At 46.4% G+C, this 22,487-nt stretch overlaps 2 protein-coding genes across 2 annotated transcripts in view; one reads left to right on the top strand and one right to left on the bottom strand.

The window, feature by feature from the left end:
• The window catches only part of LOC140460322 (uncharacterized), a 137,863-nt gene that overhangs the window by 88,825 nt on the left and 26,551 nt on the right, over positions 1 to 22,487 (top strand). The gene's annotated exons all lie outside the window — the stretch shown is intronic.
• Positions 10,506 to 13,095, bottom strand: LOC140460324 (uncharacterized). Its single transcript, XM_072554797.1, has 2 exons — positions 13,007 to 13,095; positions 10,506 to 12,097 (listed from the first exon to the last, which is right to left on the bottom strand). The coding sequence occupies exon 2, from the start codon at positions 11,708 to 11,710 to the stop codon at positions 10,832 to 10,834; it is 879 nt and encodes a 292-aa protein (XP_072410898.1). The 5' UTR covers positions 11,711 to 12,097; positions 13,007 to 13,095; the 3' UTR covers positions 10,506 to 10,831.

Below are 22,487 nucleotides of genomic sequence, written 5' to 3'. Positions count from 1 at the left end.
AGATTGAGCGTTACTCCAGACTGTAACTTTCTTCCTCTGTCCAACATCTGAGTACAATACTCTCTTTTATCAACCACGTTTTCAATTTTTTTTCATTCTGGGGTTCAATTGTTGACTTGCAGCAACTGAATGGAAAGGGAGTGAATCCAGGGAGGGGACAGACTGTGTCTCGATTGACAATGTAGACAGTCAGAAGGCTGGAAGAACACAGCAAGCCAGGCAGCATCAGGAGGTAGAGAAGTCTACGTTTCAAGTGTTTCTTCAGGAAGGGGGATGGGTGTAGGACAAGATGCAGATAAAGGGGTGCCGGTAGCAAGGTGTTGAAGTGGGAATTGGTGAAGACAGAGGGTACAACCTGATGGTCGATGGGAGGAAGGAATCTGGTTGGTGGCAGGGAAGAGTGAATGGGAGGGGCAGAGGCCGTGAAGGGAGTTGGGGGATGGAGAACTCCATGTGGAAGATGAGGTGTTGTGGATTGGATCGTTGTGGCAATGAAGGAGGCCAAAGCTGGTCATGTCAGAAAGGGAGAGGGAAGAGGAATTAAAATGGGTGGTGACTGGGATATCTGGTCAGCCTCTACAGACCCTCTTGCCCTTCCTTGTTTTCGCAAAATGCAACCCCTGGCTTTTATCCACACCTCTCTTATGCACATACTCTCTGACACATACACATCCCCAATACTCCCCCTCGCACAGGCTGATACTCCATAACACTCACTTCACCAAGCAAGCACACATGCAAAAACACACTCATGCACAAACTCACATGGAGACACCTGTGCTGCCCTGCATAGTTTGCAGAAATCTCTCTTCTCTTCAGAGAATCCCCACAGTGTGGAAGCAGGTTACTCGACCCAACGAGTCCACCCGACCCTCCAGAAAGTAACTTCCCGACCCCCATTTCTCTACATTCATCCCTGACTAATGCACCTAACCTGTACATCCCTGGGCACTATGGGTAATTTGAGCATGGCCAATCCACCCTAACCTGGAAAAAGTTAAAAATCACATAACACCAAGCTATTTGGAAGCACTGGCTTTCGGCACGAAACTCTTTCATCAAGTGGTTGTGAAGAATAAGATCATAAGGGTCAGAATTTATGGAAAAACATTTCAGTGGCAGGACACTGCAATGATATATTGAACAAACCTGGATTGTTAAGTCTTTCATCTTTTCGAATGGGTTGCAGGCATCATTAATATGTAAATTTCCAACTTCCTGTAAGGCACTTCTCAACATAACTTAAGGTTTTGTAACAAAAGATGACATCTCAGCTCAGACAATGCATTAAATGTGAGGTCAGAGTCCAAACCTTGAATCAAACTGATTCTATTTCCAAAGTCAAATTTACAAAATATTATATGTATTGACTGCCAGCAGATTGTGCATTTTTAAGCAAAATAGGATGTATCTGCAAATAAAAATTCACCCCCATGGACTTCTGTGTGTATGCGCGCATGAGAGAAAGAAAGTCTGCTTCCGTGCAGTACATGTCTATCTCTATTTGATAAGATGCTTCATTTCTGGTGAAAATATTGTCAATCATAGCTGGGTACTAACAGTTAGATGTAAGGGAGAGAGGATCCTCAAGTTGGGCACAATCAGAATCCTGGGAGAGCCCTATTTCTGGTTTGCTTCCTAATGAACAGACATTAAGCACTAGCACCTATTTATTTCTCATGTTGTTGTTGTTTCATTTTTTCTTGTCTGATTCCCTGCTATGACTATACTTTTGGGTCTGGTTGGTTGAGAGACTGGGAGATTGTGCATTGGACTTTGAATGACTTACTGAATAATTTATTGTTCCAGAAGGTGTAAAAAAAGAGGGGGTGGGGGTAAAAGCTTCAGCAGAAATCCAGAAGAGCTGAGAACAGATTGACATCTTATTCTGTGGGAACACGGAGATCAGAGGACAGAGAAATGAGGACATTAAATCAGAGTGAACACCAGACTACCCTGTGGTCAGTGCTTTGATTAGCAGTGGCAACCCTCTACCTTTACCGAGCTTCCCATTTGACTACCCCCTCGATATTCAGGATCCAATCCTTGTCATCCTGAAGCCATGTTTCTGTGAGGAGCCTCAGATCATAATTATTCTCTTCAATGTGTGCAGACAATTCATTTACTTTTGTTACAGTGCAGCACACATCTTGAAACACCACTTTTTGTTTCCATTTTTGTGATCATTCAGAATCCAGTTTTGATTGCTGGTATATTTACTCTCCTTGTCCCTTTCTATCATTCTCAGATGTTAATTTCCCACATCAATACATTGCTCACCAGCCTTGATTTGGATTGACCAGGGTGAATTGCCCATCATGTCCAGGGATGTGCAGGTTAGCTGGGTTAGTCATGGGAAAGGCAGGGTTATAGTTTCATAGTAATACAAGCAGGAGTAAGCCATTTGGCCCATCCAGCCTGATCCGCCATTCATTAAGATAATGGTAAAACTATCTATCGTCTCAGCTCCTCCTCCCTGCATTATCCAACTATTCTTAATTAACCTACCATGTAAAAACCTAACCAACTGTGTCTTCAATATACTTAATGAGGCTGTCTCTACTGCTTCCTTGGGCAGAGAATTCCATAGATTGACTACTATCCAGGAAAAATAGTTCCTCCTCATCTCTGTCCAAAATCCAGTCCTCCAAATTATGTGGCCTAGTCTCATCCACCAGCAGAAATGTCTGGATAGTGTAGGGTTTCATCCCTACAGTGCAATGAATTCCCAGTTTCCACCAAAGTCCCCTACATAACTGGATATTAAATCTACCTACGTCTAGGTGGATAGGCTGCGACTTTTCTCACTGCAGCACAGGAGGTTGAGAAGTAACCTTAGAGATTTATAAAATCATGAGGGGGGTAGATGAGGTGAATGGTGGGTGTCATTCCCCACATGTGGGGATTTTAAGATTAGAGAGCAAACTTTGAAGGTGAGAGGAGAAAGATTTTAAAAAGACTTGAGGGGCAGCATTTTTTTTAAAAAGAGAGTGGTTTGTGTGTGGAATGAACATCCCGACACAGTAGTGGATGCAGGTAAAGTAACAACATTTAAAAGACATTTGGATAAGTACATGAATAGGAAAGATTCAGAGGGATATGGGCCAAACACAGGCAGGTGTGACTAGTTCAGTTTGAGAACATAGTCAGCATGGATTAGTTGGACTGAAGGGTCTGTTTCTTTGCTATATGACTCTATAACTGTTCTGTACTGGTCTTAAAAGCCATTTTCTCACCTTCCCCCATAAACATCCTCCTCTTTGTAGTTCAAAAATCAGATGAACTCCACCTTGAATATATTCAATAATTCCCTAACTGTATGCAGGCATCCCCACTTCTGAACTCAATTCCACTTGCGAATATACCACTTGCATTGCTCGCTGCACCTGACAACTGGCATTGACTGTTGTGGAAGGACGCTGAGGCCCCTTTGTACATCCACACGTCATTCCTGATGAAGGGCCCGTGCCCGAAACGTCAACTCTCCTGCTCGTCGAATGTTGACTGAGCATTTCCAGCACCACACTTTTCGACTCTGATCTCCAGCATCTGCTGTCCTCACTTTCTCCATATCCCAATATGTCACCATTTAAACAATGCCCCTCTTTTCTGCATTTTTTTAACACCGCAAAGGCTCTAACTTCACATTGGGGTATTGTATTTGCCATGTGTTTGCCAATTGTAGTCTTCGGGAGACAGAGGGTAAACATGGGGAATGGTTCGCCGAGAGTCACAGCTGGGTCTGCAGAGGCCGACCTGACCTCCCAATCACCACCCATTTTAATTCCCCTTCCCACTCCCTTTCTGACATGACCATCTTAGGCCGCCTCCATTGCCACAACAAACCAAACTACAAATTGGAGGAACACCACCACATCTTCCACCTGGGCAGCCTACAGCCGGGAGGACTCAACACTGAGTTTTCCAATTTCAAATAACCTCCTTCCCCACTCCTCAAATCCCTTCCCAGGCTCATTCCCACCCCTCCCTGCCACCAACCAGATTCCTTCCTCCCAGTGACCAGTTTGTACTCTCTACCTGTCTCCACCTATCCCCAATTCACCACGCTGCTCCCAGCACACCCTTGTTCTGCAGCTCTCCCAACACCCACCCCCCAGTCCTGAACAAGGGTGACACCCAAAGCAAGGAACTTGTGCAATGCTCATTGACATAGAGGAACGTATGCAATATGCTCAGTGGCGATGCTGGTATTATTGACAGATTCTGAAGTGTCCAAATGCCAATAGGAGAAAAAAAAGGTAGAAATTTCTTATGTCTTTTCCCTAGTGTAGGGGGTGAAGGTCTGCACTACAGGGCCTCGGTTCAGGGTGAGAGCAGAAAGATATAAAAGGTACCTCAGGGGCAACGTTTCCATGGAGAGGGAGGTGCGTGAATGGAATGAGCTGCCTGAGGAAGTGGTGGAGGCTGCTACAGTTAAAGCCCTTAAAAGGTCTCTGGATGGGTCTACGTACAGGAAGGGTTTAGAGGCAGATGAGCCAAGTGCTGGCAAGTGGGACTGGATTAATTTAGGATATCTGGTTGGCATGGACGGGTTGGACCGAAGGGTCTGTTTCCGTGCTGTACATCTCTACCATTCTAAATAATAAAATGTATACTTTGATAAATTACAAACTATATCCATGTTAATAAGGTTTAGTACACCACACACTTCACTGACCATTCTCAACAGGTCCTACCCCTTCAATGACTGAGGAACATCCGCCTCCAGAATGGTCACCGGCTCCTACCTGCTGTACAGCCGGGCGGTGTGGCCGTGACACAGCAGCTGCACCAGGAAGGCGGCGGTGCCCAGTGACGGGTGTCTGCCCCGGAGCCGCACGGCGCCATTTTCCTAACGGCCGCCCCTTCCCCGCTCGAGCGACTTCTCCTCCCAACCGCCTTCACCCCCGCGTGACGTCAGCTCAGGGGGATGGGCGGGGCCGGGGGGAGCCTCACCGTCACCAAGTAACAGCCACCTCGCGCTACAACTGCTGCTCCCTGAAGCGGGAAATCAGCATTTTAAAAGGGACATGGACATTTAACGGGCTATTTCAGCAAATAGTTTGAAATGGACAAGATTACATTTCAAAGGGATGTAGGCACATTCAAAGGGATATTTTAATATGCAAAATGACGCAGTCATATCGAAATGAATCTACATTTCGAAGAGACGCTGCCCTATTTATAAGTAGAAATGACCCTTTAAGAGACAGTCATATCTCAAGGCGTAAATATACATTATCGAGGGGCAAGATTGCGCTTAGAGGAACACAACACATTTAAAGGGCATAACTACATTTGAAGGGGCATTTTTATATTTAAAAAGACACATTGAAATCTCATAATTAAAAGTACATGGTAATACTTAGAAAGCATGACCACACAGTGCAGCCACTTTATAAGAAAAGGGATTTGGGCTGGGGCGCTGGGGAAGATTTAATTTTTAAGAAAGTAAGCAAGTTATTACGATTTGGGATGATCTCGAAGGGGGGATGGCACCAGTAAGTGGCAAACGTTAATACAAAATTCTTGAAAAGAAAATGATTCCAGATATATGCGGATGCAGGGAAATAATTCAACAGAAGAGCCATTACAAATTTATGGAGCAAACAAAATCCTTTTGAGAGATATAAATGGGAGCATCAATATTTAAATAGGAATTCCAATTTTTGTTCTCCTCCCAAAATCTGTCTTGTCAGGGTGCAGTGTAAGCCAGCACAATTTGTTATGCCAGAGTAGGCCTTGCAACTCAACCTCATTGTGTCCTCACCCAATATTCATATCTGTGTGCTTATCAGTCAAGGGAAAGAGGGGACGATGAAAAATACTGGTTTTACCAGTGATGCTCACGTTCCATGAACAAATAAAACAGATCATGGTGCTGCCATCACTGCATGGGTCAGAATTAAATGATCAGAAAAATTCTGAACTCACGACAAACAGTTTGTGCACAATGCCGTTATTTCTACTTATTTTGATTGCGATTTAGTCTGTACCAAATTAAGAGCAACCTTGGTTTACGTTTCATTGGCAATTCTACATGTTGACTTTCTATTATCACAATCTCTTTAATTTTTTTATATGTATTTAAATTAATCTTCAGATTGTTCACAACTGAATAACATTACCAGACTGAAAATTCACAGCCTAAAAAATGTTTTGGCATTTGATGAATTTATTTGTGCAATAGCAAATGAAATATCAAAGAAATACAAAGTTATGAGGAGGGATACATATCTTGTTTAACCAAGCACAATGGCAGTGCAGAGAATTTCAGAAATGCACAATAAATATTCACAGTGAGTTATTCAACTCATTCAAGAATTTCAAATTGTGTTTGAGGCAATTCAATGGCAAATGGCAACATTTGTTTGTTAATACACTCACCATAAATTGTGAATATGATTTTCATAAATAATCTATGTTTAATCCCAAATGGAACAATTAAGTGCAAAGTTACCTTCAACCATTTAATAAAACACTGCAAATTTTATTTCATATGAAAATACAATCATTTTATAAAATCTTTACAAAGGAAATATATTAAACAAAATAGCTTTCCTGGGTATCAATATTTACAACAGTAAAGCAGCTATTATTTGGCAATCGACCAACTAATTGAAATAATTTCAGAATAAATTAGCTGTTTCATTATTATATATTGAGATATTTTAATTAAAATGTCACAAATGAAATCTTTAACACAAAGCAAAGTTCGATAAATTACAAAAGTATCTTGCAGAATTCACTTCAAATCATATCTGTTGAATCACAAAAAGATGATGCTCAATGTACTAAATGATGGACAAACATTGTAAAGAATGTATATATCTCAATTATATCTTAAATGAATATTTACTCTGCCTTGGACAACAACAACTGGAAGTTTTTTTAACAAATTGACAACTACAATAGCAAAGCTTTAGAAAATCCACCACTGAGCCAAATCTTGCATAAAAGTTTTTTTTTCAGGAAATCCTTTAAAGATTTAAGGCTTCTCCAGCTTCAATTAGCTGAAAAAGAAAAAAATGCGTCTGGTTGGAGACATGAATAGAAAAGAATCAGAGGGATATGGACCAAATGTTGGCAAATGGCTCACTGGATTAATTTCGGATATTTGGTTGTCTGGACTGAAGGGTTTTTTTTTTTAGATTAGATTACTTACAGTGTGGAAACAGGCCCTTCGGCCCAACAAGTCCACACCGCGCCCGCCGAAGCGTAACCCACCCATACCCCTACATCTACATCTACCCCTGACCTAACACTACGGGCAATTTAGCATGGCCAATTCACCTGACCTGCACATCTTTGGACTGTGGGAGGAAACCGGAGCACCCGGAGGAAACCCACGCAGACACGGGGAGAACGTGCAAACTCCACACAGTCAGTCGCCTGAGGCGGGAATTGAACCCGGATCTCCGGCGCTGCGAGGCAGCAGTGCTAACCACTGTGCTCTACAACTCTATGACTCTATTTCAACATAGTCAGAATCAATTTCACAAAACTCGGATTAGGCCATTCATCCTTTACAGCCTGTCTAACTGCGCACATTTCGATGCAAGTTTCAGAAAGATTTCAGCAGTTCTTTTCAAAAAGTGAACATATATTCAGAAATATTGTTAAAGTCTGAAAGTATCAATGTAACTATTCTCAATGTTAAAGATCAGCCATTTCAGAAAGTCATTTAAATGTAGAGCTTTTCTAACAATAGGTGTGAAGTCTGTCGGTGTCCCAATATCGAGTCAGACTGACATTGTTGTTCGAAAAGCTCTGCATTTAATGACATTCTTGAAGGTAATTTAAAACAAATTCTGGGATTAATGTACCAAAGAACAGAAGCCCATTCTGAAATATGAAAGATTTAATCTAAAATTGTTTAGTGAAGGACATCTCCATGACCGTGGACTCCTTTGGCTATAAATTCTGTGATCATGATCTTATTGTCCATGACCACCTGATGAAAGAGCAGCATTCTGAAATGGAGTGATCAGTAAAAATGTCTCATTTGGATCCCCCAAGGTTAGAAATGGAAGCATATCTCTTCAAGGTTACAGTTTGATTTGCCCTTTCAACGTTCTTGAAATGTAAGGTGTTCCATTGTAGTGTTCAATTCTGATCCATTAAAATCAGTATCCAGTCTCATCTGAGTGTAGAACCAACAAAAACTTTTCGGTTTGCTTTTTAGATGTGACATCTTCTCTCCCTCCCTCTCGGGTGACCCAACAGGACTACCAGAGCTGGAAGTACCACACTTGAAATACGATTGCTGACCTACAGTTTTCTTGTGCTGTTGAATATAAGGATTTAAAAGCTGCTAGCCTGATCTCTCACAAAAGCACAAAAACAGACTGCTCACCCATGTCTGCGTAGAGGAGAAATTTCAGGTGGAACAGATCACAAAATAACTGTTACCAGTCCCACAACACGTGTTTCCCATGGACAAAGTTAAAAATCTCACAACACCAGGTTATAAACCAACAGATTTATTCGGAAACACTAACGTTTGGAGCACCGCTCTTTAATCAGGTTGGTTGTGGAGAATGAGATCATGTTCATGGAATTTATAGCCAAAGGAGTCCAGTGTCATGGAGATGTCATATATTAAACAATTTTAGATTAAATCTTTCATCTTTTAGAATGGGTTTCTGCTCTTTGGCATGTTAATTCCAGAACTTGTTTTTAATTACCTTCTCAAGAAAGTCATTCAAATGCAGAGCTTTTCTAACAATAGGTGTGAATTCTGTCTGGGTCCCAGTGTTGAGTCAGACAGACATTTTTCTTAGAAATGTTGTGCATTTAAATTACATTCTTGAGAAGGTAGTTTTTAGATTAGGGTGTAGGTTAGGCTGGATTGGCCATGCTAAATTACCCTTATTGTTCAGGATATGCAAGGTAGGGGGGGGATTAGCTATGAGAAATATGAAGTAAGGGAGTGGGTCTGGGTGGCAATGGTGCTAAATGCCTTCTTAACCATCCAGTCTACCAGTTCTTTGCAGGTTGCATCACTATGTATCTGAACCCTCTTACGTCTCTGTTTTAACTGTACAAGCCCTGTCCTTCCTCGTTTTAGCAAAATGCAACCCCTTGCTTTTATTCATACCTCTCTCATTTACGCACACCCTAACACTCTCACACACTCACAGATTAATACTCCATCATACTCAACCAAGCATGCACACACTCTTACATGCACTCTCACATACAAACTCACATGCGCACACACACACACAACTCTATGGAGTGAATTTTTATTGGCAGAATTATATTTGCAGATACTTTCAATTTTGCTCACAAAGCACACAATCTACAAGCAGTCAATCCATGTAATATTTTATATATTCCTACGTTAAAAACAGAACGAGTCTAATTCAAGATTGGGATACTGACAGACTCGAACCTCACAACTTTAATGTATTGTGGGAGCTGAGATGTCACTATTTTTTTAAAATATAAAACCATAAGTCATCTCAAGAACATGACTTAGATGTTGTTCTTGGAGTAACATATTAATGAACCGAAACCTGCAACCCATTCTAAAAGATATCAGTTGCATGACACTGTGAATTTTGCTATAAGATCTATGTCTTATGATCCTGCTCCACAGCTACCTGTGGAAGGAGCAGCGCTCTGAAAGCTAGTGCTTCCAAATAACCTGTTGGACTATAACCTGGTCTTGTGTGATTTTTAACTTTATCCACCCCAGTGGTTTCTCGTGAACACAGCGCATGCCTCCCAGTAAACTTTACAATGCCAATGAAACAACACAGTACCTGCACTCCTGAAAAATTTACAATTTCTAATGATACTAGCTACCCATTCACTGCTCCATCTGATACACAACATTGCAAACTTAGTGCAGGAGGCTGAAAGAAATGAACAGCTTCAAAACAAAAATCCTCTTGGAGCTCAAAACTTTGAATGAGAGTCTGAGCCCACGGTAAGTTCAGGTAATCTTTATTGTGACCCAACTTTGTTAAAGCTTCAGATCCTCCTTAGGCGACTGACTGTGTGGAGTTTGCACGTTCTCCCCGTGTCTGCGTGGGTTTCCTCCGGGTGCTCCGGTTTCCTCCCACAGTCCAAAGATGTGCAGATCAGGTGAATTGGCCATGCTAAATTGCCCGTAGTGTTAGGTAAGGGGTAGATGTAGATGTAGATGTAGGGGTATGGGTGGGTTACGCTTCGGCGGGGCGGTGTGGACTTGTTGGGCCGAAGGGCCTGTTTCCACACTGTAAGTAATCTAATCTAATCTAATCTAATCTAAAAAGGTGTAGAAAAAGTAGCTGCTTTTTAAACAGCTCAAGGTCAAAGCACACATACTCCTCACTCCCCAATCCTACCTCACTTTCTTTACTATTGGTCATCACCGAGTTGTCCCTTTGTAATTGGATCCTTGGTACAGCCGTAACCTGGAGGAAGTATTGCCTCACTCAGCAATTTCAACCCATACCCTGTCTCCTAGTAAGTTTCTCCCTGCTCATCTGCCAGGGGCTGAGTGGGGGGGGGGGGGGGAAAGAGGGGAGGTGCTGGGCAGTGTAGTGTTAACCACACAGCTGTGGATCTGGAGTCACGTGTAGGATAGACCAGGTAAAGGATGCAGCTGGGTGACTGAATGAATCCTTTCCCACAATGGCAGTTTCCTTCCCTAAAAAGAGCATGCGTGAATCAGATGGGCCCCCCCACCCTAAAAACGGTTTCATCATCAGATTCTGAACTCCAGATTTCTGACAGAATTCCAATTCCATGATCTGCCATGGCTGGATTCAAACTCAGGAGTCCCCGGAACTGGGTTGATAGTCCAGTCCCTAATGGCACTCAGTTGTTGCTCCTCCAATCACCGTGATGGCACGTGAACTCGTTGGTGTCTCCGCAGGTGGGAGGAGCGGGTGAAGGCCTTCCCACACTCTGTGCAGCCGAAGGGCTTCTCCCCAGTGTGGATCCGCTGGTGGGTCTGGAGATTGGAGGAATCGCTGAACCCCTTCCTGCACTCAGGGCAGCTGAAGGGCCACTCCCCTGTGTGAACCCTCTGGTGTCTCAGCAGGATGGAGGAATTGCTGAAGGCCTTCCCGCACTCTGTGCAGGGGAATGGCCTCTCCCTCATATGGATCTGCCGGTGGGTCAGCAGAGTGGTGGAATTGCTGAAGGCCTTCCTGCACTCGGGGCAGCTGAAGGGCTTCTCCCCAGTGTGGAGACGCTGGTGCTTCCACAAGTTGCTCACCTGACTAAATCCCTTCCCGCACTTGGGGCAGGTGAACGGCCTCTCCCCTGTGTGGACCCGCTGGTGAGTCAGCAGGTGGGAGGAATTGATGAAGGCCTTCCCACACTCGGGGCAGCTGTCGGGCCTCTCCCCCGTGTGGACCCGCCAGTGGGTCAGCAGGTCAGAGGAATGTCTGAATGCCTTCTTGCACTCGGAGCAAGAAAACGGCCTCTCACCAGTGTGGAGTCGCTTGTGGGTCTGGAGGTTGAAGGAATTGCTGAAGGCCTTCCCGCACTCGGGACATGGGAACGGCCTCTCCCCTGTATGGACCCGCTGGTGAGTCCGCAGGGCAGAGGCCTGGGTAAAGCCCTTCCCACACACAGGGCAGCTGAAGGGCCTCTCTCCGGTGTGACTGCGCCGATGAGTCTCCAGGGCAGATGGGACACAGAAGCCTTTCCCGCAGTCACCACACTTCCATGGTTTCTCCACAGGGCGGGATTCCTCAGAATTCTCCATGGCCGAAGCTTCAGCCGCACACAAATGCGTGTAGAGCCCCTTCGCACCGTGATTTCCTCTTAACAGGCGGTATAGCTGTTACACGCTCCACACTCAGTGCACTGCAACAGTAGGTCTCTCATCCAGTCCCACTGATACAGGAAATGCACTCAAACAGGAACCAAAAAGCTTTGCTCCTTCTCACAGAATCACAGTCAAAAATCGTTGTGGTCCTGATGGATTGAGTGACCGTCAGACATCGACACCAAAGTGTGGACTGCTGACTCTGGAGAGTCACTGTCAAAAAGTATGGCACTGGAAAAGCACAGCAAATCAGGCAGCATCCGAGGAGCAGGAGAGTTGACATTACAGTTAATTTTGAAACTTCTGTCTTCAGATCTTCAAATGCTGTAAGAAGAGAATATAAAGCCATCACTGTCTGTTCTGCTTTCTGCAGAACATTCTTTTCTTTTATTATTCCACAAAACTGAAAGCGTCATCCCATTCTCTCTCTCCCCCTCTGTTCTCACTCCACTTTAATTAATTCTCCTGAAGGTGCTGATTCAGGATTTTACAGGTGCAGAAAAGCAAAAACGTCAAGGCTTATCTCTCTGAAACTCCACCTGAAAGTTAATATCTTTCACGTCATTGGCAAAATGCTGAGAGTGAGCAGGTCGGATTTCGAAAGCAAAATAAAGTGTGCCAATTCAGGATGAGCCTGCAATGCAGCTTCTTGAGGAACAACCCGGGAAGGGGAGCATAATGAGACTTCAAGGTATTAACACCGACACCAGAGAGAGAAACTGAACATACAGACGTGGCAAACGTTAGTGGAAAGCCAGAATCATAGAGATAAACACACAGAAACAGACACAGGCATTTCAGTCAAACTATTCTGTGCTGACCAGATATCCTAAATTAATCTAGTCACATTTGCCAGCACGTGTTCCCTGGCCCTCTGAACCGTTCGTTTTGATACACCCGTCCAGATGCCTTTTAAATGCTGTAATTGTACCAGCCTCCACTACTTTCTCTGGCAGGTCATTCCGTACACACATTCACACCCGCCCAAACCTTGTGAAAAAGTTGCCCCCTGAGGTCTCTTTTAAATCTCCACGCCCCCTCCCCCGCCGCCCCCACCCTAAACCAATCACCCTCTAGTTCTGGACTCCCCCTCCCCAAGGAAAAGGCCATGTCTATTTACCCTATGATTTTATAAAAGGCTATAAGGTTACCCCTAAGATTCTGGCGCGTGCTGGGAAAACAGCCCCACCCTATCCTTCCGTCCCTCCTCACCCGGGCAATTAAGACACATACCTGAGTTTGCAGAGTCTGCTCCCTCCCTGGATTCACTCCAGTTCCTACCAGTGAACAGATTTTCTCCCTCTTAGATTGAAGAGTTGCCAGCGAAAGGGTTTTACTCTGAAACGAGCAGAGCCACTTCCGCGTTGTGACGTCATCGATGGGTCGATGCGGCAGAGGGAGAGAAAGGAAGGGGAGGAGCGATCGGGCACAGAGACGATTGGGGTCAGGGGCGGGGCGACTGGGTGGAGCCAGAGGCGGAGTGCGGCCGGGACAGTGGGAGGAGCAAGTGTCGAGCGACGGCCGATGAGACGGGGCGTGACGGGACGAAGGGGCGGGGCGAACGGCGGCTCCGCACTGCGCCTGCTCCGGATTGACAGGCTGCACTGCTCTGCACAGTTTGCAAAAATCTTTTCCCTTCAGAGAATCCGCACAATGTAGAAGCAGGTCACCCGGCCCAATGAGACCACACCGACCCTCCGAAGGGTAACCCACCCAAATCCATTCCCTTTCCTCTCCTGCCCGATATTTACCCCCCGAATAGACCTCACCTGCACCTACCTGGGCACTATGGGTAATTTAACATGGCGAACCCACCCTAATCTGTACAACCCTGGACCATATGGGGCAATTTAACATGGCCAATCCACCCTCACCATTCACAGATTAATTACTCTCCGGGAAAAACAGCTCCTCCTCATCTCTACCTTAAATCAACTCCCCCTAATTTTATGGCCGAGTTTCATCCACCAGCAGAAACGACTAGACAGGGCAGGGAGCTGGTGGGCGTGGGTCTGGATGGTATGCTCTTCAGAGGGGTTGAATGGCCTACTTCCACACTGTAGAGATTGAATGATTTATTGCAGTCGTGTTTGCCCCGGATCTCAGCGCACAGAACATCCCACCTTCCACCAAATCAAAAGATAAGTCCCACTCTGCCCTCTCGTATGTGTGTTATCTGTCTGCTTAATCGTTTCCAGTGAATACGGCCCAAACCCCAGTGCTGTCAGTAAACTTTAAAATGCTCAGGAAACAATGTAATACCTGCGGTACTGAAAACCGTAAGGTTTCTAATGATAACAGTGACTGAGTCACTCCTTCTGATGTACAGCAGTGGAAATACAATGTTGGAGGCTGAAAGAAATGAGCAGTTTAAAACAAGAACCCACCTAACCCTTCACTTAGCACCCCACTCAGCACACTGTACTTACTGCCGGTAAACCTTAAAGCACTTCATCCACACAGTGCAATGAATTCCCACTTTCCACTAAAATTCTGGATGTACTCATTCACTCAGTTGCTGTCCCACAAATTAAAGATTTCACTGTAACTTGTTCTGTGCAACGAACCAGAATTGATCAGGGACGTCGAAGTGAAGGAGCCTTTGAGATGTAGTGCCTATAATACAATATTAGATTAGATTACTTACAGTGTGGAACCAGGCCCTTCGGCCCAACAAGTCCACACCGCCCCGCCGAAGCGCAACCCACCCATACCCCTACATCTACCCCTTACCTAACACTACGGGCAATTTAGCATGGCCAATTCACCTGACCTGCACATCTTTGGAGTGTGGGAGGAAACCGGAGCACCTGGAGGAAACCCACGTAGACACGGGGAGAATGTGCAAACTCCATACAGAAAGTCGCCTGAGGCGGGAATTGAACCCAGGACTCTGACGCTGTGAGGCAGCAGTGCTAACCACTGTGCCACCATGCCGCCCACAGATATGCTTCAATCTCCAATTTGAGAGGGAGAGGGTACAATCGGAAGTGACAATATTTCTGTTGAATAAAGGGAACCATGGAGCTATGAGGGAGGAGCTGGCCAAAGTTCAATAGTGCAATACCTTGGCAGGGATGACAGTGGAGGAACAATGGCAGATATTTCTGTGTATAATGCAGAAGATGCAGGATCAGTTCATTCCAAAAAGGAAGAAAGATCCTATGAGGACGCATGGGTGGCCGTGGCTGATGAGGGAAGTTAAGAAACATATAAAGTTAAAAGAGAAAAAGTATAACATAGCAAAGATAAGTGGGAAAACGGAGGACTGGGAAGCTTTTAAAGAACAACAGAGGATTACTAAGAAGGAAATACACAGAGAAAAAATGAGGTACGAAGGTAAACTGGCCAAAAATATAAAGGAGGATACTAAAAGCTTTTTTAGGTGTTTGAAAGGCAAAAAAATGGTTAAGACTAAAATTGAGCCCATGAAGACAGAAACAGGGGAATATGTTAAGGGGAACAAAGAAATGGCAGAAGAATTGAATTGGTACTTCAGATCTGTGTTCACTGGGGAAGACACAAGAAATCTCCCTGAAGTAACAGTGGCTGAAGAACCTGAACTTAAGGGAATTTATATTTGCCAGGAATTGGTGTTGGAGAGACTGTTAGGTCTGAAGGTTGATAAGTCCCCGGGGCCTGATGGTCTACATCCCAGGGTACTGAAGGAGGTGGCTCCAGAAATCGTGGATGCGTTGGTGATTATATTCCAGAGTTTGATAGATTCAGGATCAGTTCCTTCGGATTGGAAGGTGGCTAATGTTCTACCACTTTTTAAGAAAGGTGGGAGAGAGAAAACAGGAAATTATAGAGCAGTTAGTCTGACCTCAGTGGTAGGAAAGATGGTGGAGTCTATTTTCGGGGATGAAATTACATCTGGATAGTAGTAACAGAATAGGACAAAGTCAGCATGGATTTATGAAGGGGAAGTCATGCTTGACTAAACTTCTGGAATTTTTTGAGGATGTAACTCTGAAGATGGATGAGGGAGATCCAGTAGATGTAGTGAACCTGGACTTTCAGAAAGCCTTTGATAAAGTCCCACATAGGAGGTTAGTGAGCAAAATTAGGGCACATGCTATTGGGGGAAAAGCACTAACTTGGATTGAAAGTTAGTTGGTTGGCTGACAGGAAACAAAGAGTAGTGATAAATGGCTCCATTTCGGAATGGCAGGCAGTGACCAGTAGGGTACCGCAGGGATCAGTTCTGGGACCGCAGCTTTTTACAATATATATTAATGATACAGAAGATGGTATTAGTAATAACATTAGCAAATTTGCTGATGATACAAAGCTGGGTGGCAGGGTGAATTGTGAGGAGGATGTGAGGAGATTACAGGGTGACTTGGACAGGTTAGGTGAGTGGTCAGATGCATGGCAGATGCAGTTTAATGTGGATAAATGTATGGTTATCCACTTTGATGGCAAGAACAGGAAGGCAGATTACTACCTAAATGGAATCAATTTAGGTAAAGGGACAGTACAAAGAGATCTGGGTGTTCTTGAACACCAGTCAATGCAGGTAAGCATGCAGGTACAGCAGGTAGTGAAGAAGGCTAATAGCATGCTGGCCTTCATAACAAGAGGGATTGAGTATAGAAGCAAATACGTTCTTCTGCAGCTGTACAGGGCCCTGGTGAGATCACACCTGGAGTATTGTGAGCAGTTCTGGTCTCCAAATTTGAGGAAAAACATTCTGGCTATTGAGGGAGTGCAGCGTAGGTTCACGAGGTCAGTTCCTTGATTGGCGGGACTACCTTATGCTGAAAGATTGGAGCGACTGGGCTTGTTATACCCTTGAGTTTAGAAGGGATCTGATTGAGACATATAAGATTATTAAAGGATTGGATACTCTGGAGGCAGGAAACATGTTTCCGCTGATGGGTGAGTGCTGAACCAGAGGACACAGCTTAAAAATACGGGGTAGAGCATTTAGGACAGAGATGATGAGAAACTTCTTCACCCAGAGAAAGGTGGCTTTGTGGAATGCTCTGCCCCAGAGGGCAGTGGAGGCCCAGTCTCTGGATTCATTTAAGAAAGAGTTGGATAGAGCTCTCAAGGATAGTGGAATCAAGGTTTATGGAGCTAAGGCAGGAACAAGATACTGATTAAAGATGCTGGATTAGTAGTGCTGGAAGAGCACAGCAGTTCAGGCGGCATCCAACGAGCAGCGAAATCGACGTTTCGGGCAAAAGCCCTTCATCAGGAATAAAGGCAGTGAGCCTGAAGCGTGGAGAAATAAGCTAGAGGAGGGTGGGGGTGGGGAGAAAGTAGCATAGAGTACAATGGGTGAGTGGGGGAGGGGATGAAGGTGATAGGTCAAGGAGGAGAGGGTGGAGTGGATAGGTGGAAAAGAAGATAGGCAGGTAGGACAAGTCCGGACAAGTCATGGGGACAGTTACTGAGCTAGAAGTTTAGAACTAGAGTGAGGTGGGGGAAGGGGAAATGAGGAAACTGTTGAAGTCCACATTGATGCCCTGGGGTTGAAGTGTTCCGAGGTGGAAGATGAGGCGTTCTTCCTCTAGGCGTCTGGTGGTGAGGGAGCGGTGGTGAAGGAGGCCCACGACCTCCATGTCCTCGGCAGAGTGGGCGGGGGAGTTGAAATGTTGGGCCACGGGGCGGTGTGGTTGATTGGTGCGGGTGTCCCGGAGATGTTCCCTAAAGCGCTCTTCTAGGAGGCGCCCATTCTCCCCAATGTAGAGGAGACCACATCGGGAGCAACGGATACAATAAATGATATTAGTGGATGTGCAAGTAAAACTTTGATGGATGTGGAAGGCTCCTTTAGGGCCTTGGATAGAGGTGAGGGAGGAGGTATGGGCGCAGGTTTTACAGTTCCTGCGGTGGCAGGGGAAAGTGCCAGGATTGGAGGGTGGTTTGTTTGGGGGCGTGGACCTGACCAGGTAGTCGCGGAGGGAACAGTCTTTGCAGAAGGCGGAAAGGGGTGGTGAGAGAAATATACCCCTGGTAGTGGGGTCTGTTTGGAGGTGGCGGAAATGTCGGCGGATGATTTGGTTTATGCGAAGGTTAGTAGGGTTGAAGGTGAGCACCAGGGGCGTTCTGTCCTTGTTATGGTTGGAGGGATGGGGTCGGAGGGCATAGGTGCGGGATGTAGACGAGATGCATTGGAGGGCATCTTTAACCACGTGGGAAGGGAAATTGCGGTCTCTAAAGAAGGAGGCCATCTGATGTGTTCGGTGGTGGAACTGGTCCTCCTGGGAGCAGATACGGCGGAGGCGGAGGAATTGGGAATATGGGATGGCATTTTTGCAAGAGGTCGGGTTGGAAGAGGTGTAATCCAGGTAGCTGTGGGAGTCGATGGGTTTGTAAAAAATGTCAGTGTCAAGTCTGTTGTCATTAATGGAGATGGAGAGGTCCAGGAAGGGGAGGGAGGTGTCAGAGATGGTCCAGGTAAATTTAAGGTCAGGGTGCAATGTGTTGGTGAAGTTGATGAATTGCTCAACCTCCTCGCGGGAGCACGAGGTGGCGCCAATGCAGCCATCAATGTCGCGGAGGAAGGGTTGGGGAGTGGTGCCGGTGTAATTATGGAAGATCAACTGCTCTACGTAGCCAACAAAGAGACAGGCATAGCTGGGGCCCATACGTGTGCCCATGGCTACCCCTTTGGTCTGGAGGAAGTGGGACGATTCAAAGGAGAAATTGTTAAGGTCCAACACACTGATTAAGGATGATCAGCCATGATCATATTGAAAGGTGGTGCAGGCGAGAAGGGCAGAATGGCCTACTCCTGCACCTATTGTCTATTGCTCCCAGTAAGGGCAAAACATCTTTGAAAGCTGCTCTGAAAGTGCTCTGACTCTACTGCTTTCAGCAAAGCTAATTAGAGTTATAAACCATGGAAACAGACCCTTCGGCCCAGCTCGTGATGCCAACCAAATATTCTAAATTAACCTCGTCGCATTTGGCCCATATCCCTCTAAATCCTTCCTATTCATGTACCTATCAGGATGCCTTTTAAATGTTGTCATTATCTGGTAGTTTGTTACACACGTGCCCCATCCTCTGCACGAAAACCTTGCCGGTCACGTCCCTTTTAAAACATTCCCCTCTCACCTCAAAAATATGCCCTCTAGATTTGGACTCCCCTACCCTGGGGAAAAGTGCTTGGGTGTTTACCCTATCCATGCCCCTCATAAACATCTATAAGATCACCCCATAGCCTCCAATTCTCCAGGGAAAATATCCCTGGCCACTTCAGCCTCTCACTATAGGTCACAAGCATGGCAACAGCATTGTATATCTTCTCCAATCACTTCCAAAGTTTCACAACCACTTTGCTATAGCAGGGGGAGACCAGAACTGAACACAGTATTCCAAAAGTGGCCTAAACAATGTCCTATACAGCTGCAAAATGCAGCACCTCTCATTTCTCGAAATTAAACTCCATCTGCCACTCCTCGGCCCATTGGCCCACCTGAACAAATCTAATTTATAATGAACTCTCTTTCCTCTCTTATTCCCTAGAAGCTGAAAATCTCCCTCCCACATACTCTCTTTCCATTTGCTGAACCTAATCCCTGCTGTCCCTCATCCTGAAGGGTCTGCTTCATGCTGACTAACAGGCCACATTCAGGAGAGATCTAATTGAAACACAGAGAATACTGAATGGCCTGGATACAGTGGACGTTGGGAAGATGTTTCCGTTGGTAGGAGAGACTCGGGCCCGAGGGCACAGCCTCAGAGTAAAGAGAAGGCCTTTTAGAACATAGATAAACATAAAACTCTTCAGTCAGATAGTGGTGAATCTATGGAATTCATTGCCATAGAAGGTTGCAGAGGCTAGGTCACTGAGTATATTTAAGACTGAGACATATGTTCTTGAGTACCAAGGGGATCGAAGGTTATGGAGAGAAAGCAAGAGAATGGGATTGAGAAACCTATGAGCCACAATTGAATGGTATGAGCAGACTTGATGGGCTGAATGGCCTACTCTCTGCTCCTATGTCTTATAGTCTCTTGCTGTCCTGGACACGGAATGAGAACTGGGAACAGAAGTCGGCCATTTGGTTTTTTGAGCCTGCATAAGCATTGAACAGATCATAACTGGATATGAATCTAACTACATCTAAGTGGATAGGCTGGGACTTTTTCACTGGAGCACAGCAGGCTGCGAGGTGACCTTATAGAGATTTATAAAATCATGAAGGCTATAGATGAGGTGAACGACGGGTCTTCTTTCTCTCGGGTAGTTTCAAGATTAGGGAGCAAAGTTTGACAGTGAGTGGAGAAAGATTTTAAAAAGACATGAGGGGCACCAGTTTGTTTTTAAAAAACACAGAGTGTGGTTTGTGTGTGGAATAAATGTCCAGAGGAAGGATGCAGGTACCGTAACAACGTTTCAAAGAAATTTGGACAAGTACATGAAAAGGAAATGTTTGGAGGGATATGGGCCAAACACAGGCAGCTCGGACTAATTTAGTTTGAAAACATAGTCAGCGTGGACTAGTTGGACTGAAACTGTTCTAAAACCATTTCCTTGCCTTCCCCCATAAACATCCACTTATTTGTTGTTCAAAAATCAGACAAACTCAGCCTTGAATACACTCAATGATCCCCTAACTGCAGGAAGACATCCCACTTCTGAACTCAATTCCTCTTGTTAAAATACCACTTGCCTTGCTGATTGCTTGCTGCACCTTTCTGACAACTGGTATTGACTGGTTTCAATTACATTCACACATCATTCCTGGTGAGGGGCTCATGCCCAAAACGTCAATTCTCCTACTCCTTGAATGCTGCCTGACCTGCTGTGCTTTTCCAGTGCCACACTTTTCGACTCTGATCTCCAGCATCTGCAGTCCTCACTTTCTCCACATCCCAATACATCACCATTTAAACAATACACCTCCTCTCTGCTTTTTTTTCACAGCAGAGGCTATAATTTTACATTGTGGTACTGCATTTGCCATGTGTTTGCCAATTGTGGACTTCTCTCCATCAGGGAGACTTGGAAAACAGCATCGTGCCTGGGCCCGCAGAGGCCGACCAGACCTCCCAGTCATCAGCCATTTTAATTCCCCTTCCCACTCCCTTTCTGACGTAACCATCTTTAGCCTCCTCCCTTACCACAATGAATCAAACTGCAAATTGGAGGAACAACATCTCATCTTCCGCCCGGGCTGCGTAGAGTTGGGAGGACTCAACATTGGGGAACTCAATTTCAAATAAGCTCCCTATCTTTCTAGCTCCTCCTCCTCCCTGCCATCAACCAGATTCATTCCTCTCATTGATGGGGGCTAGAGGGTGGAGCTGTGGAGAACAGAAAGAGAATGGACGGGGGCTGGGTGGAGCTGTGGAGAACAGAGAGAGAGAATGGATGGGGGAGCAGACCGTGAGGGAGAGGAGAAGGACTTGGGGGGGGGAGAGGAGAAGGACTTGGGGGGGGAGAGAAAGGCCTGCAGGGCAGAGCGTGGGGTCCCAGACAAGGAGGGGGAGGGGAAGGAGGGGGAGGGGGAGGGGAAGGAGGGGGAGGGGGAGGGGAAGGAGGGGGAGGGGGAGGGGGAGGGGAAGGAGGGGGAGGGGGAGGGGAAGGAGGGGGAGGGGGAGGGGAAGGAGGGGGAGGGGGAGGGGAAGGAGGGGGAGGGGGAGGGGAAGGAGGGGGAGGGGGAGGGGAAGGAGGGGGAGGGGGAGGGGAAGGAGGGGGAGGGGGAGGGGAAGGAGGGGGAGGGGGAGGGGAAGGAGGGGGAGGGGGAGGGGAAGGAGGGGGAGGGGGAGGGGAAGGAGGGGGAGGGGAAGGAGGGGGAGGGGAAGGAGGGGGAGGGGAAGGAGGGGGAGGGGAAGGAGGGGGAGGGGAAGGAGGGGGAGGGGAAGGAGGGGGAGGGGAAGGAGGGGGAGGGGAAGGAGGGGGAGGGGGAGGGGGGGGAGGGGGAGGGGAAGGAGGGGGAGGGGGAGGGGGAGGGGAAGGAGGGGGAGGGGGAGGGGGAGGGGGAGGGGGGGAGGGGGAGGGGGAGGGGAAGGAGGGGGAGGGGGAGGGTCTGAGAGGGAGAATGTGGGGGTAGAGTGTTGGGGGGGCAGGAGAGAGAATGGTGTGGGGTGCAGAATGTGAGGAGAGATAGAGAATGGGCGGGGGCAGAGGATGGGTGGAGAGAGAGAATGAGTGGCAAGGAGAGGGTGGGGGCGGTGGAAGAATGGGCAGCAGAGAGTTGGTGGAGAGAGAGAATAGACAGGGAACAGAGAGATGGAGAGCGGAGGGTGAGGGGAGAGAGGGAGGATAGATGGGGTCAGAGGGCGGGGAGAGGGAAATGGACAAGGGGCATTGTGGGTGGCAGGGTGGAAATGGACAGGAGGAGCTGTGGATGGACAGGGGATGCTGGGGGGGGGTGACGGAAAGGAGGTGTTGTGGGTAGCAAGAAGGGAATAAGTGACCTCAAGGACAATCTTTTTATGCGTGTGTGTGTGTGTAAGTAAGTGTAACAAGCTGCCAGGGAAGTGGTGGAGATGGGTACAATTACAATATTTAAAAGGCATCTGGGAGGGATATGGGCCAAATGCTGGAACTTGGGACTGGGTCAGCTTGTGACATCTGGTCAGCATGGATGAGTTCAACCAAAGGATCTGTTTCCATGCAGTGTGTCTCTAGATATCTATAACTCTATGATTGAAACCAGACCTTTTTACTGATAATCTTCCTGCCGGACTTTTGTCGTGCACCCAGTTTCAGGAGATTTGTGGTGGGTATAAGTGGCACATGTCT

The sequence above is a fragment of the Chiloscyllium punctatum genome, chromosome 36 (genome assembly GCF_047496795.1).
Source record: "Chiloscyllium punctatum isolate Juve2018m chromosome 36, sChiPun1.3, whole genome shotgun sequence".
In the NCBI taxonomy this organism is placed as follows: Eukaryota; Metazoa; Chordata; class Chondrichthyes; order Orectolobiformes; family Hemiscylliidae; genus Chiloscyllium; species Chiloscyllium punctatum.
The sequence above is the reverse complement of the archived record's forward strand: the minus strand, read 5'-3'. Positions and strand labels throughout refer to the sequence as shown.